General features: G+C 40.3%; 1 protein-coding gene across 1 annotated transcript in view; it reads left to right on the top strand.

Moving 5' to 3' along the window:
* Positions 1-14,140, top strand: part of LOC101852400 (piwi-like protein 1) — a 62,121-nt gene that overhangs the window by 30,612 nt on the left and 17,369 nt on the right. The window contains exons 10-14 of the mRNA XM_005096092.3: positions 2,743-2,860; positions 4,355-4,478; positions 12,136-12,332; positions 12,831-12,982; positions 13,625-13,749. Of these exons, the coding sequence (XP_005096149.1) occupies positions 2,743-2,860; positions 4,355-4,478; positions 12,136-12,332; positions 12,831-12,982; positions 13,625-13,749 (716 nt within the window). The remainder of the gene's footprint in view (positions 1-2,742; positions 2,861-4,354; positions 4,479-12,135; positions 12,333-12,830; positions 12,983-13,624; positions 13,750-14,140) is intronic.

The raw sequence follows: 14,140 nt of genomic DNA, 5'->3' as shown, positions 1-14,140 counted from the left end.
CATGCAGGTTCTGCATTACAAACGTGGTGTCACCATGAAAATAATGTTCGTCACTGTGCTGTCGCTTGTGGGGGCAAACAAAAAAAAAAAGAAAAGAAAGTTATACAAGCGTCTTGTCGGGCTCATCATTGTGACCGGTCAATGAACCTACGCGCGTTCTGAGCGCTGCGAAGTACAGGACTCAGGAATTGGGGGAGATTATTGATTTTTTTAAAAGATGCACTCGGGGATGGGGGGAGGGCTGGACGCAACACCAGAGGACAAAAAAAGAAATTGGAAGCAAATTTTTAATATTTAGAATTTTGATCACTACTACAGCTCTCTGCTAAGTAAAGTGCTCGTTGGTGCATGCCTTGTGTATAATCGGGATCTGTCATAACTACTTGTAAGCGTGTTAATGAACTTAGGGCAGGGGCCTAAGTGTTCGCGTTTCAATGGATGGGTGACAGTAAATTATGTCTCTATATTTTAGCTTTTTGTTCAAGATTCGCAGATTTTCAGTGTCACTGCATCTTGTCCTCCCACAGTTCTTACACCTCTCACACTGAATAGGTTTACTTGAGCTATTCAAGTTATTACTCTACTTTGAGTTTGAGCATTCATTTTGTCTTTCACGTTTATTATATGAATCATTACACCCAGACTGGTTCATGACAGTCGATATTCTGGTTCTATAGGCCTTTTCTCAAGCTCAAAACAAGATTCATTTTTATATAGATTATATATGCAGGCGAATATGATGAAGGTAAAATATAAATAAGTCGCACAAGACCACAGTACGCCACCGCTTTCTGTACGTAATCAAGATTGTAAATATTTGGTAAGTGACTCTTACTTAAAATCACCTCCCAGACCCTCAAACTGGTATGAAATAACCTTACTTTGATAAAATGATGGTTTTTATTTCAACATTCTAGGGTCCAACAGTATAATAATATTGGGTGTCTCGCGAAAATGGGCTTCTGTCACGATCATGCGGAAAGTTCCTCCTTTTTTAAAATTCTGAGTTGAGACCCATGCCCAGGAATTTGATAAAAATCGCAGAGACCCAGGAATTTGAGGCATTCTGTAAATTGGATTTTCCCGGTCTGACAGTACGTTTTACGTGAACAGGCCGCTATGGCGGCATGCGGTAGAGTATGACACCGCGGCTCAATCGGGAATATCAAGATCTTCTTTCGCTTTCGTTACCACCCAGGGCTTGGCCGGTGACGGTCTGATTACGCAACATTTGTGGCATGCAGGATTTGCACTATAAACGCTGTGTCGCCATGAATATAAATCAATATCAGTTTTGTCTCTGTGCTGTCACTTGCGAAAAAAGAAAAGAAAAGCATGGTCCGATTGTCAGCTAGTCGGGCTTGTCATCTTGACCAGTCGGTGAACCTGCGCGCGTTCGGTAGTTGGGGTCGCCAAAGTTCATTCAAAGTCGGGGGGGGGGGGTATGTTATTATTTTTTTTTAAAAAGAAGCTCTCGGCAGTGATGGTCAGAAGGCGGCACCAGAGGACAAGAGACTTGGAAGCAGATTTTATAATTATCTTTTTAATTAGAGCTCTCTACAAAGCGCGCTTTGGTGCCGACCGTATGTGAAATCGGGATCTGTCATACTTTGAAAGCCTTGTTATTGAACTAAAGTGTACGCGTTTCATTGGATGGGTGATAGTAAATTATAACTATATTTTAGCTTTCTGTTCAAGATGGCAGATTTTCAGTGTCACAGCATCTTGACCTCTCTCAGTTCTTAAGACTCTCGCACTGAATAGGTCAACATGAGCAATTCAAGATTTTACTGTACTTTGAGTTTGAGCAATAACTTTTGTCTTTCACGTTTATAATATGAATCATGACAGCAAGACTCATTCTTGACAGTCGATTTTCTGGTTCTAGGCCCTTTCACAAGCTCAAAGCAGGATTCATTTTTACAATATAGTTTATGTATTATATATATATATATATAAAATGATGAGGGGGAAAATATAAATAAGAAAATATATAACAAGTGTAAGAACAAAGTAAGTCACACAAGGCTCCAGTGTGACGGTGAAATTTTGTGGACAGGAATCATGTATAATGTTGACTACATACTTGTGTGTGTGTGTTCCTGTGTATTACATATATTTAAATGAAGCAGGTGGTGTCGTTGTTATGTAACATGCCCCTGGAAAATTAAGAAGCCTACCCCATCCTTCAGGCCGTGTGAACTTTTCAGGCTATCCGTTCTCTAGAGAACAGAATTTTCAAGCTAAACCGTTTCTTGTCACTTTCACCCATGTTTGTGAAACCCCTTGTATATTGTTGTTCAGAATAAAAAAGCTCAACCCTTTAAAAAGTTTTCATTGATAATGTAGTGAGATTCAAATTCAAGAGGCTGTTGCTTTGTTCGCTTGCCAAATGTTATTTGAAGAGTATCATCTGCCAAGATATTGAGATGTGGAAAAGTAATTGAGGAATGGGCATCTTTACTTAAGACTTGTGATAATGGGAAAAAAATCTCAAGTAAAACAAAAAATCTGTAGAAAAGCAAGGACTAAAAATCTTTTATAAAATGCCCAAATTTGTTTGTAAGTTTGTGGCAATATTGTTTTTCATTACTGGGGCAGATGTACAGATTATTGGGAGATTAGAAAGTAATTATCTTTTTAGTAAAAGCTGTGTGCCAAATATTTGTTATAATTTTTCTCTCCTTTATCTGATAGTAATGTTTCTAGTTAATTGCCAATCTTTGTTGCTTATGTCTTCAGGTCTGAGCGATCAGGTGCGAAGTGACTTCAAAGTCATGCAGGATCTTGCGGTGCACACGAGGATAGCACCCCCACAACGTGTAAACACTTTGGAAACCTTTGCAAGGCAGATCAATAGGTGGGCTGTCCAACTGGAGTTTTTTTGTTGTTGTGTTTTGAAAAAAGAAATAAATTTTAGGTTTAAAATATTGAGAGCGTGAGGTAACCCTAAGTTTCCCCTTTCATACAGCTTCTGTCAGTTTTGAAGTGTTATGGTGCGTCACAGATTGGAGAATGGATGGTTGCAGGTGCTCTGGTGTGCTTCTTTCCTATCAGACATCGATCTCCCTTCTCTCTTTTTTGGGGTTTGTTATTCTCATGTAACACCTCTAATCTTTGGCACTTAGGAGACTTAATTGTGTTGTTGCAAGTGCTGTAAAACTCTTTACTAAGACTTAAAAAATACCCTAACAGATTGGAGATACTTGGGTACTGGTTAGTTATTGTTGTTCATGAAAAATGAGTGGTCTTGGGTCTGTATGTTCTTTTTTTTTTTCCTTCTGTGTGTGTTTGGTCATTCTTAACCTGCCTTGTGAGGGAAGCATATGAAATAAAGTTTTCGTGTGGTTGATATATTTGTTTAATCTTTATTATTGATTGTGAGGTGTTTTTGAAGGTATGGTCAATTTGTTTTATCACATTTTTTCCTTCTTCGTTTCTTTCCCCTTTGTTGTTTTTGTCTATTTTTCCCCCCCCGCACTAAATGAATATGTTAGTCAATGTGCACCTTTTTTCTTCAACAAACCAGTTTATTTAAAAAAAATTGTTATGTGGTATTGATTCATATTTTTTCTTGAAAGTGACTTGTTGACGGGTGCTCTGGTGTGATTTGCTCCTTACTATCAAATATCTATCGGCCTTTTTCCCGTCTTATTTGTGTTTGTTACTCATTTGTAACAATTATTATCTTCGGCCCTTATAATGATCTAATTTGTTTTGTTTTTGTAAAGTGTTTTACGGCGTTCGCAACTGCATAAGGTCATATGAGCGCGCGGGACACATCTAATATTTACAGTTGGTAGGAAATTTTGATTTTTGCCCGGGTGGCGGCCGAAGCCTACTCTTATCGATTTTAGACCACCAAGGGATCTTTAACATGCGCAGCTTGCACACGGGCCCTCCGAGATTTTTCGCCCTTGTCGGAGAAGGCTAGGTGTAGGTCTTTCCTATCAGAAGATTGGGGATGTGGCAGAAAGACAGCAGTAAGGAGGAGCCAAGGAGTAGCAGTAGAAAGGCTGCAGAAAGAGTCAGGAGCCCAGGGGAGGGGGCATAGGAGGTGAGGGGGTGGGGGCAGAAAGTGGAAATGAAAGCAGACAACAGAACATTGTTAAAGAGCAGGAAAGGAAGTGAAAGGAGACAATTTTAGAGAACATTTTTTGGTCGCTACCCGGAATCGAACCCGGGACCTTTGAATGAGAGGCCAACACCTTAACCTCTAGGCCACGAGAGCCTCCAATGATCTAATTGTGTAGCAAGTGCCATAAAACTTACAAAAGCTTTCATTGATTGTGTGTTGTTATTGAATGCCAGTTTATGATTACTTTCCTTTCATGTGTATATGTGCTTGTTGCAGCAACGAAGAGGCTCAGAAAGTTCTGCAGCCATGGGGCATGACCATTGCTCCGAAAGTGGTGGAGATGCAAGGACGAGAACTTAATGCTGAAAAACTACTTGTGAAGAACCCCAAAGAGAAGGCGGTAAGGTTTAAGCAGTGCATGATTGAAATATATTGAAATGTAACATCTTCGGCATATCTCCTGAGAAAAGTTTGTTTTAAACTAGACCTGCATGTTTGCCGACAATCGTCTGAAATCCGACAATCGCGACCCCGACCCGCGAACCGGCCGATGCTATCGCTGTATTAGTCAATGTTGAAAGTGCGAGGCCTGGCCGTGTGCCAGCGACCCCTTTTTCTCCCGTCGGCTTTGTCGGCACTTTCGTTTTCGTGTCGACCGCCGGCGCGCGCACCGCCGACTGCCGACGTCGGCGTTTCTGACATAATTGTCGGAACCTGAGTAGAGATACGAATACGAAAAAGTACGACGACTTAAATTATCTACTTTCAGTTTCTTGCTCAAGCGGCCATTTTGAATTTCGTTTGTTTACTGATTGTTCAGTTCATGTGGATTCTTTCAAGTCCGACTCACTTGTTCTACTCTAGATCGAGATTTATATAGATCATTATAGATCTCAATGGAGGATTCATTTTCCAATTCTATTGTGTCAAACCATATTATAGGTTGTGCTGTATTATTATGTTGGTAAAACTCATTTTATCAGGTGCGTGAATTATTTACTTAGAATAAAGATCTAATCTAGATTTCTAGATCTAGAATCTAGATCTAGCCTCCTAGACTCAGCTGAGTCCCTCTCTTCGGAATCGGATGCGGATTTCTCGTTCAAGGCCTAGATTCTAGATCTATTCCTATTCCCATGTTCTACTAGATTCTAGATCTAGATTTATTAAGATCACTGAGATCTATATGGAGGATTCATAGATCTTTATCCAATTCTATTGTATCAAACTCTTTATAGCAATGTAGGCCATATTATTTTTATTATAAATTATAAATGCTCCTTGTTTGTTTTGGAGTGTGCTTATTTCTTTCTTTTTTTTCTTTTTTTTTGACTTGTGCTGGCCTTTTTACATGAGGGCCGTTGCAGGTTCTTTTTTGGGTAGGCCAAGGGGTAGGCCGACAGGGTTTGGGTTAGGGTTAGGTCTCTACTTTATTGTGTTTGTTCGGGTGGTCGCTCGTTACTCGGAAATCCTTCCTTTTATGACACCCACAATTTAAAAGCTCTAAAGTTATAAGGGGGGGGGGGGGGGGGTGGGTTGCACAAAATTTTCAGACAATCTGGTTGAGGCTCACATGCAGGTCTATTTAAACATTAGTTTTGTAAATGCATTTAATTTTCATGGAATAGAAGCTTCATGAGCATTGACTTGGTTTTAAAAGCTGTTTTGTGTAGGTTAATTACCGTTGTTGTTTCTTTTTCTGTATGTATCCTTTTGACACATGTTTGCTTTATATTAAGGATTTGAGTACACACTGATATCTGCTCAACAGCAACCCCCTTGAGAAACAAGCCTTGGTTGCTGTTGGGTGTAGGTTGCCACGAACTAAATTTTACAGAGCCGTGGGGGGGATGATCTCACATCCACCCATCTTTTTCACTCTCTCTCACACACACACAAGTGCTAACCCTGGGGCAGTGTTGTAATGTTGGTAAATGAAAACATGAGAGAGCGTAGGCTTTTCAAGTGAGCTGATGCTTAATCACAGGATAGTAATGCTATGCACGGTGACTGAGGACAAACCTCCCCAGGAGACTTAAAGGAAGGTGACTATTTGTGAGAGGGCGTGGTTGATTTGCTCCTTCTTTCCTATCCAGCATCTGTCCACTTTTTTGTGTTTGTTACTCTTTTGTAACACCTTAAGCCTTCAGCACATGTATGACCTTATTGTACTGCAAGTGCTGTAAAACTTACTAGAACAATGAACACGACATAGTGTACTGTGTTTTATTTTACACAGCTGGCATTGTGAGGAGATTATAAAACAAATAAACAAGAGAGGAGTGATGCACACACACTGAAATTATAGGCTACTCTGACTCATGTTGTTCCCACTGTTTCTGAATTGCCAACAAAAAATTTTGTCTAATAAAGCGAGACCCTGCTACACTTCTTTTACGGACGCTGCTCTGGCTTCCTGTTGAGAGAAGAATTATGTACAAGTTGGCCACTATGTCACAAATGCTTGAATGATAATGCGCCATCATATTTATCAAATCTGTTTGAGACTGCATTCCAACTTGCAGTTTATGGTCTTCAGCTAACAAAAATAAATTTTTTTCAACTTTCTATGAAACTTAAAACAATAGGTAAAAGGGCTTTTGAATATCAAGGCACCAAGATCTGGAATGCTTTGCCAATTAGTTTAAGAGAGATCAAATTCAATGATTAATTCATGTGTTACAGGATGCCCAGCAAGGTCATAAATTCGTAAAAAAAGCCGTAAATTCGACACCCTGGTTGTAAATAGTAGTAAATTTGCCTTGAAGGTAGTAAACATTTGGTAAACGGTCGTAAATTAGCCTGCCTACTGAGTGATGAAGCCAGCAAGACTTTTCAGTGAACCCAAGCCGCGGTACATGACTGTTTTTGCCGGTCGCGATTGTGATATAAAATTCGTTTCCCTGGCCCGAGAGTATGTTTCACGCGAAAAGACGGCTGTGGCGGCAGGCGGAAGTGTATGTGACACTGAGGCTCGCCCGGGAAAATCAAGATCTACTTTCGCTTTCGTTACCACCCAGAAATTTGCCGGCGATAGACTGATAATGCAACATTTGTGTATTTATAGGTAGTTAATCTACCGGAACATGTATTAGCATAGCTGCCATTTTCCCGCAACTTTCCTCCGCTAGACCGTTCTTAGTCACAAATTTCATTTTTTTTCCCCACGCGGAAAACACCGAACCGGGAGAGAGACGAAAACGCGGTCTTTTAGGCCCAGTGCTAGTTTCACATTGTTTATTGTTGTGGAGTAACATAGTGTCGATCGGGACGTTAGCGCGCAGTAACATAGTGTCGATCGGGACGTTAGCGCGCCGAGTTGTCATTGAAATTGGCGGAAATTCGAGAAAAATTGATTCAGAATGTAAAAATAAAAGGAGCTGGAATGAGAAAGAAGCAGCCGGTGTGCGACTTGAAAAGTTCATTAGAAAATTGAACTAGATCTAGCCGTTTTTTGCGAAAGAAATCGCGGCCCGCGGCACTCCTGTACAATTGCGGTCCCGTTTGTTTACATGACGGCTATTGTGGCTGCTGCGGAAGTGAATCTAGATCTAGAAAATCTATCTCTAGATATAATCTAGATCTACACATATTTAGATATATCTAGATCTAGATTAGATAGCCTAGGCTATAATTTTAATTCAGTTTATCTCTAAATAAGAAACACTACAGGGGCACTAAGTGCAAACGGGACCGCAGTTGTACAGGAGTGCCTGCATCCTTGATCCGATACTGCTCTACGTCTATGTATGTACACGTTTAAAGTGAAAGAAATCCTTTTATGAGACACCAGCTGGCAAAAAACACTAGATTTTTAGTCACTAAGTCCAAACTGTGTCAAATTGACTCGAATGCTTGTGAGTCAACTTACTACCTTTATGGTTTGTTTTTTTTTTTTTTTTTTTTCCAAATACATTTTAATTCAGTTGCCTATGGTTAACAATATGACAGTTTTCCCTTCCAAAACTGTAGGCTAGATTTTCCAGTATATATTGCCTCTGGATCTCACTGGTTTCGGAGAGCGCGCGTACGCCTTCGCGTGAATTTCCTCCTTTAAAAAAATTTCTGAGTGGCAGCTATGATTAGGCGAAGTGATGTGCAATGATAGTCGCAATAGAGAGATGAGATTGTTTTGGTCTCTCTTTACTCATCTGCACCACACGAATTTAATTGATGTTTTTCCCTGGACTCTGCCTTTACTGAAGTCTCGAATCTAGATCTAGTTGTAATCTAGTTACAGGTTGCAGATTTAATAAATTGCCGACAGAGAGAGAGAGAGAAGGGGAAGGAGTAGATCTTGCGAGAACTTCCGGGCAAAACAAAATGGCGACCCGCGTAGTTCAGCTCGATTCGAAAAGTGAAAGAGCCATAGCATCTTTGTAGACGATCAAATTAGCTTACTTTTGTGCTATAACGTCATTTTTTTCTTTGCTTTTGTCAATTTGATCATCCACACCGATAGAAAGTATTTCGAAATTAGGAAAAACAGGTCTTGTTTCACACTGGGTGAGAATCAGAGCTGTTAAAGTACTTTTTAAAAAAGTATTTCAGTACAATCTAAAAAATGTACTTAAGTACAGTAAAAGTACTTTCCTATAAAATGTACTCGAGTACAAGTACTTTTTAAAAAAGTACTTATGAGTACATTTTGAGTACTTTCTGCTAATATGCTAAAACACTTCAGCGCTTATGCAAAACATCATATTTTATAACTTATCCAGTATATTTGACAAATTAGGCTATTTATTACTAAAAATGTAAACAGTATACAAAGCATTTGAATATACAATGTACGCACTGAACGGTGGAAATGGTCGGTGAAATTGAACAAAAAACAACCCAAACGAACAGACGCAACTAGTGGGTAAGTGATATTATGAATAGAAAATGTTTGAGCAAGACAATGAGATCAAATGTAAGTCAGTCCAAGAGGTCGGAAAGTTCTACAGAAAGAGTATCCAAATTGAAAAATGTAGATAGAAAGTTGCTCTTAAGAAAACATAAAATTGATGAAAATGACCCGCATAGAAATGGAAAAGTGCATTGAATTCTTCATTAACAAATCCTCAAGGAATCAATGTAGCCTTAAGCAAAAACCACCCAAAAGAGTTTAAAAGAAATTTAGGCAGCCTAAAAATTGTTAGATACGCATTGAGAACACAGTTTCAGTTTCAATTGATTATAGTGGTCTGACAGATTTTGCTCACACTGTGTAGTCCACGGCGCCAACGGCAAACCAAAAGACAATAGTTTCCTAGAGTCTAATAAGTGTAGTGTAACCAAAGATTCTCTACTGCAGTAGTCTCCGCCTAAGATCCCAGTGCTCGGAAGCAAGGAAAATATGGGATCTTAGCTAGGCTTTCTCAACTGAGAAAGCCTAGGATCTTAGCCAACGAAGCCAAGGAAGAATCTACAGTGACACATGAACTGACGTGACCCCTGGGTGGATTTATGACATATGGCAAGCAAAGAGTGGTCGACCTTGATGACCAATCACAGTGGCATGAGGCATGCCATAAATAACATTATATATACACACTCATTAGCCTATCGTGAGTCTTGAGATCTTTATCTATGTTTATCCAGTTGCCCCTCTCCTTTAAATTCGGGAAAAACTGCTTTCCATCGTCAGGGAAGAGTTCACAGTTTGATGTGATCCCGCCTGGAGCGAACTTGTAGGCCCTACCCACCCAGGGAGTGATGTAAGTTTAGGTGGTGAGGTCAGATGCGAGTGCGATGTTTGGGGAAAAGAAACGCATCGGTCAGTTCACACCTTGGTGTGATCCCGTCTGGAGCAAACACTGTACCGTTTCAAGGAGTTTTACAACGCTTGTGATCACATTCACGATAGTGGCTGATCTTTGAGGCGACGGGCTGTTCTTTGATCTCAACTTTTAACTCTTGGTGGTTGATCGGGTTTTTGTTCCGTAAATTATGATCAGAAATGCCCGCACTTACCCTTTCATTAAGCTACCAAAGTACTCAAAATGTACTTAAAAAGTACTCAAAAGTACTTTTATAAAAAGTATCGGAGTACAGTAAAAAAGTACTGGTTTCAAAAATGTACCGGAGTACAGTAAAAGTACGGAAAATTGTAACGTAAGTGCAAGTACCGGAGTACTTGTACTCCGTTACTACCAGCTCTGGTGAGAATAGCCAACGCTGGCAAGTCTCACCCGGGGTGAGAGGTCAATCGTAGGGTTTTTATTCCCACCGCGGGTGAGGATAGCCACTTCCTTACTTAAATGATTAGGTGATTAAACTTGATCTCTTATTGACAATATAAAAGTCAATTTAAACTTCATTTCGTTAGAAAAAAATATGTTAGGTTTGCTAACTTCTTAGACTTTGTGTTAAAGAAAACAATGTGTTAGGTTTGCTAACTTCTTAGACTTTGTGTCAAACAACACTTTTAACAAAACGAATCCTTACAAGCCTAGGCTTGGCCTTTGTAATCTCGAAAGTTTAGAAGTAGAAGTAGAAGAGTCTACTACTAGAGTCTAGAGTCTAGTCCAATTTATTTAATCTCTTGAATGTACTGGATAACAGAAATCTGCAACCTGCCACTAGATTACAACTCTAGATCTAGATCTAGATTCGAGATTTTAGTTAAGGCAGAGTCCAGGGAAAAACTTCAAGAAATTCTCGTGGTGATGAGTAAAGAGAGACCAAAACTGTCCAAAACAATCTCAATAAATAATATATCGCGACTATCACGGCACATCACTTCACCTATGTTCCGTGTCAAAGGTTCTTATACCTCTCACACTGAATAGGTCTACTTGAGCCATTCAAGTTATTGTTCTACTTTTAGTTTGAGCAATAATTTTTGTCTTTCACGTTCATAATATGAGTCATAACACCCAGACTGGTTCTTGACAGTAGAAATTCTTGTTCAAGGCCCCTCCGAACGCTCAAAGCAGGATTCATTTTTAAAATATAGATAATAATGAGAGGAAAATATTATAACCGATTGAAATACTTACGTCAAACAAGACCCCAGCGCGACACTGGCATGTTGTTGACTGGATATATTTTACGTGTGTGTGTGTATATTATGTAACATGGCCCAAGAAAATTGAGAAGCCGGTTTGGCAGTCACCCTTTGTGTACACGTTAGGTCTAAATCTACCCCTCCCCCTCCCACCACCACCAGGGCAGTGCTACTGACTGAAGTGTCTTTAGGCCATTCCCAAAGGGAGGATATCAACATGTTCTTATGCACAGTAGAATTGTAAATATGGGCTGATTCATCAATGTCATGCTCATACTGTGCCGGACCAACTTACGGGGAACTGATGCTTTTTCTGTCCTCTTCTTTACTATCGTCTTTTTCCTCTACTCCTTTTGTATGTTTGTTACTCTTTTGAACTACTATTTCCGGCGTGCCTTGATAGTCGAAGCTTGATTCCCCGTTTGGAGTTCTGTTGACATCCACCCCTTGTCGCTCATGACCTATGCAGTTGCGAGCGCCGTAAAAAACCAAATCTAGCGGCGAGCAAGCTTGCGATCATCTGTCTATCCTCCATTTTGTTGACTGGACATTGTTGTGTGTTGTTTTCGTTCCATATATTAGGTTAGTAATAATATATGTTATTGATGGCGCAAATGAACTCCCTTTTTCGAGCTGGGGTGGGGCTTGATTTGCTGGGTAGTAAATTTTTTTCCAGGTAGTAAATTTTTTCAGGAAATATTGCTGGACACCCTGTGAATTCTTTTCTGTTTTTAAATCGATTAGATGAATATTTAGAGAGATTTTCTTTAGGTCAGACCACAATGTATTATGTTACTGTTGTATTGTAAAGCGCTCAGAACCTGTTTACTTTAATCAGGGTTGAGCACTACATAAATGTCATTTATTTTTGTTATTATATTTTGTGGTTATTTATAGGAAAATTCTGTTACACAAGTTAAGGTTGCAGTTATGCAGGGGTTACAAGTTACTCTGGGTTGCTGTCGAGTAAACACCAGTATTTTTGCTGCAATGGTGCTACCACTAGTGACAAGTTGATTTCACGAACTTTTAAGTCTCCTCCTTTCTCTCTTTTGTCATTTAGACCATGGAGATCTCCTATGACATTCAATATGCAGACTGGAGCCGTAACATGCGAAACATACATCTCCTGAACGCTGTCCCCATGACCAACTGGCTTGTCATCTACCCATCGCGGTGTGGTCAGGTTGCTGGTGAGCTCTCCGACTGCCTCATCCGCGTTGGGAAAGGCATGGGCATGCAGATCATGCAACCTTGTGGGTAAGTGGCATCATTATCCTCCTCTTTCATCCTGGTGTCCGGTAAAGACCACCAAGAAAGACTCTCCACCTGTCTCTGTACTGGGCGAGCTTCTCCTCCTCCAGCTAGCTGTGTTCCATATGCCGGGATCTGCTCCCAGGTGGATTTACCCAAAAGAGTACTGTGCATTGTTGTCTCAGTGTGTGTTCCAGGGGCTGCAATGTTTCACCTTTTTTAAAATGTGTAAATCATATGAAATTTTGGTTGACTTGAGTTACTCATGTTTTGGCATGTAGATTACAACTTACGGCTGACAGGTCACTTGATGGGGTCTGTAAATGCCATGATTTTGCTCAGTTGTAGTCTAGTTTGATCTTTCCTGTTGCTCCATGTGATAGAGTGTGTAAATGCTATGAAGTCATTCAGTTGTTATTAAGGTTGTTTTTTGGGGGGTTTTTTCTCCCGTGTTTTTAATTTGTGAATGGTCTTTCATATTGGCCGCATTTTTCTCTTCTCTAGTGTGGAAATCACTTCGGACAGAAACGAATCGTACCTGCAGGCAATTCGCCAGAATCTCAACCCTCAGGTTCAAATGATTGTGACTGTTGTACCAAACAACAAGAAGGATCGCTACGATGCCATCAAGAAGAGCTGCTGCATCGATAATCCAGGTGGGAATTGGTGTGCATTAATTTTGTGGTGTTGAACAGTGTCACAAGTGATGCTTGACAGTAAAACATTGTGTACATTACCATAGGTACATTATGGTTTAGTGTTCAGTTGTGTGACATGAGTGATGTTTGTTAATGTTAGTACATTGTGGATGTTTAGCAAACACTCCTTTGCAGTTCGGTGGAATCGCTGAAAAAGAACTCAGTATATAAATGCACGGTACCATGAACTGCGCCAAAGGGATGAAAAATGAACCAACATTCATGTTGGCTTAGCAAAGGGAGCATCATTCAAGTCAAATTTGGACCCAGTTGATAACTTTGTCTGACCCCTTTGGTACAGCTTGAAATCTGTGCATAGCGAATTCCGTACATATGGGGAAAATTTTCCATGTCCCGCTGATTTCACTCTTTGTGCAAGACTTTTGGTTACCGTTCAGCAAAGAAGTAGTGTGCTTGGCATATGTCCCAACATGTACTATAAGGGTCAAGTCACATGTCTGGTATCATTGAAGTAATGTCTGAGACATTTTTGTTTTGCAATTTTCCAGTATGGTAAGAAATCAACATTTTATATCTTACATTTCTGTTGAAATGATAGTTGGAAAAAATGGCTTTTTTTTTTTCTCCTTTTAACCCCAGTTCCGTCCCAGGTAGTTTTGCAGAAAACACTGTCAAAGCAGCAGGGCTTGATGAGTGTTGCGACCAAAATAGCCATTCAGCTCAACTGCAAAATGGGCGGTGAGGTGTGGGGAGCCGTTATTCCCGTGAGTATCTTGTTGTCTTTGAGCTGCATCGCGGGTTGGCTTTGGTGTTTTTCTTTTTGTTGTGATAAGGTTGTTGTTGTTTTTTTCACCAAGTCCAGACCCCCCCCCCCGGAGATCGGATTTGTTTATTTCATAGAGCGGCGGGTCTGCTACTCATACCTGCCAACCCTACAGAAAAAATCGGTAGGTCGCCGACTTTTGGGTCAAACTACCGATCCACCGATTTTGAGATGAAGCCACCGACTTCGGGATTCAGCAGGGTGACTGCCAGGCCCCGGGAATTTGAGAAAGTTATCAAATATTTGAAAACCAAATCCGATAACGCCCGAAAGTTCATTTTTGCCGGTCGCGATTGTGATTCATTCGGCTCCCTCGAGAGTATGTTTCTTCA

The sequence above is a fragment of the Aplysia californica genome, unplaced genomic scaffold (genome assembly GCF_000002075.1).
Source record: "Aplysia californica isolate F4 #8 unplaced genomic scaffold, AplCal3.0 scaffold00121, whole genome shotgun sequence".
NCBI lineage: Eukaryota > Metazoa > Mollusca > Gastropoda > Aplysiida > Aplysiidae > Aplysia > Aplysia californica.
The sequence above is the reverse complement of the archived record's forward strand: the minus strand, read 5'-3'. Positions and strand labels throughout refer to the sequence as shown.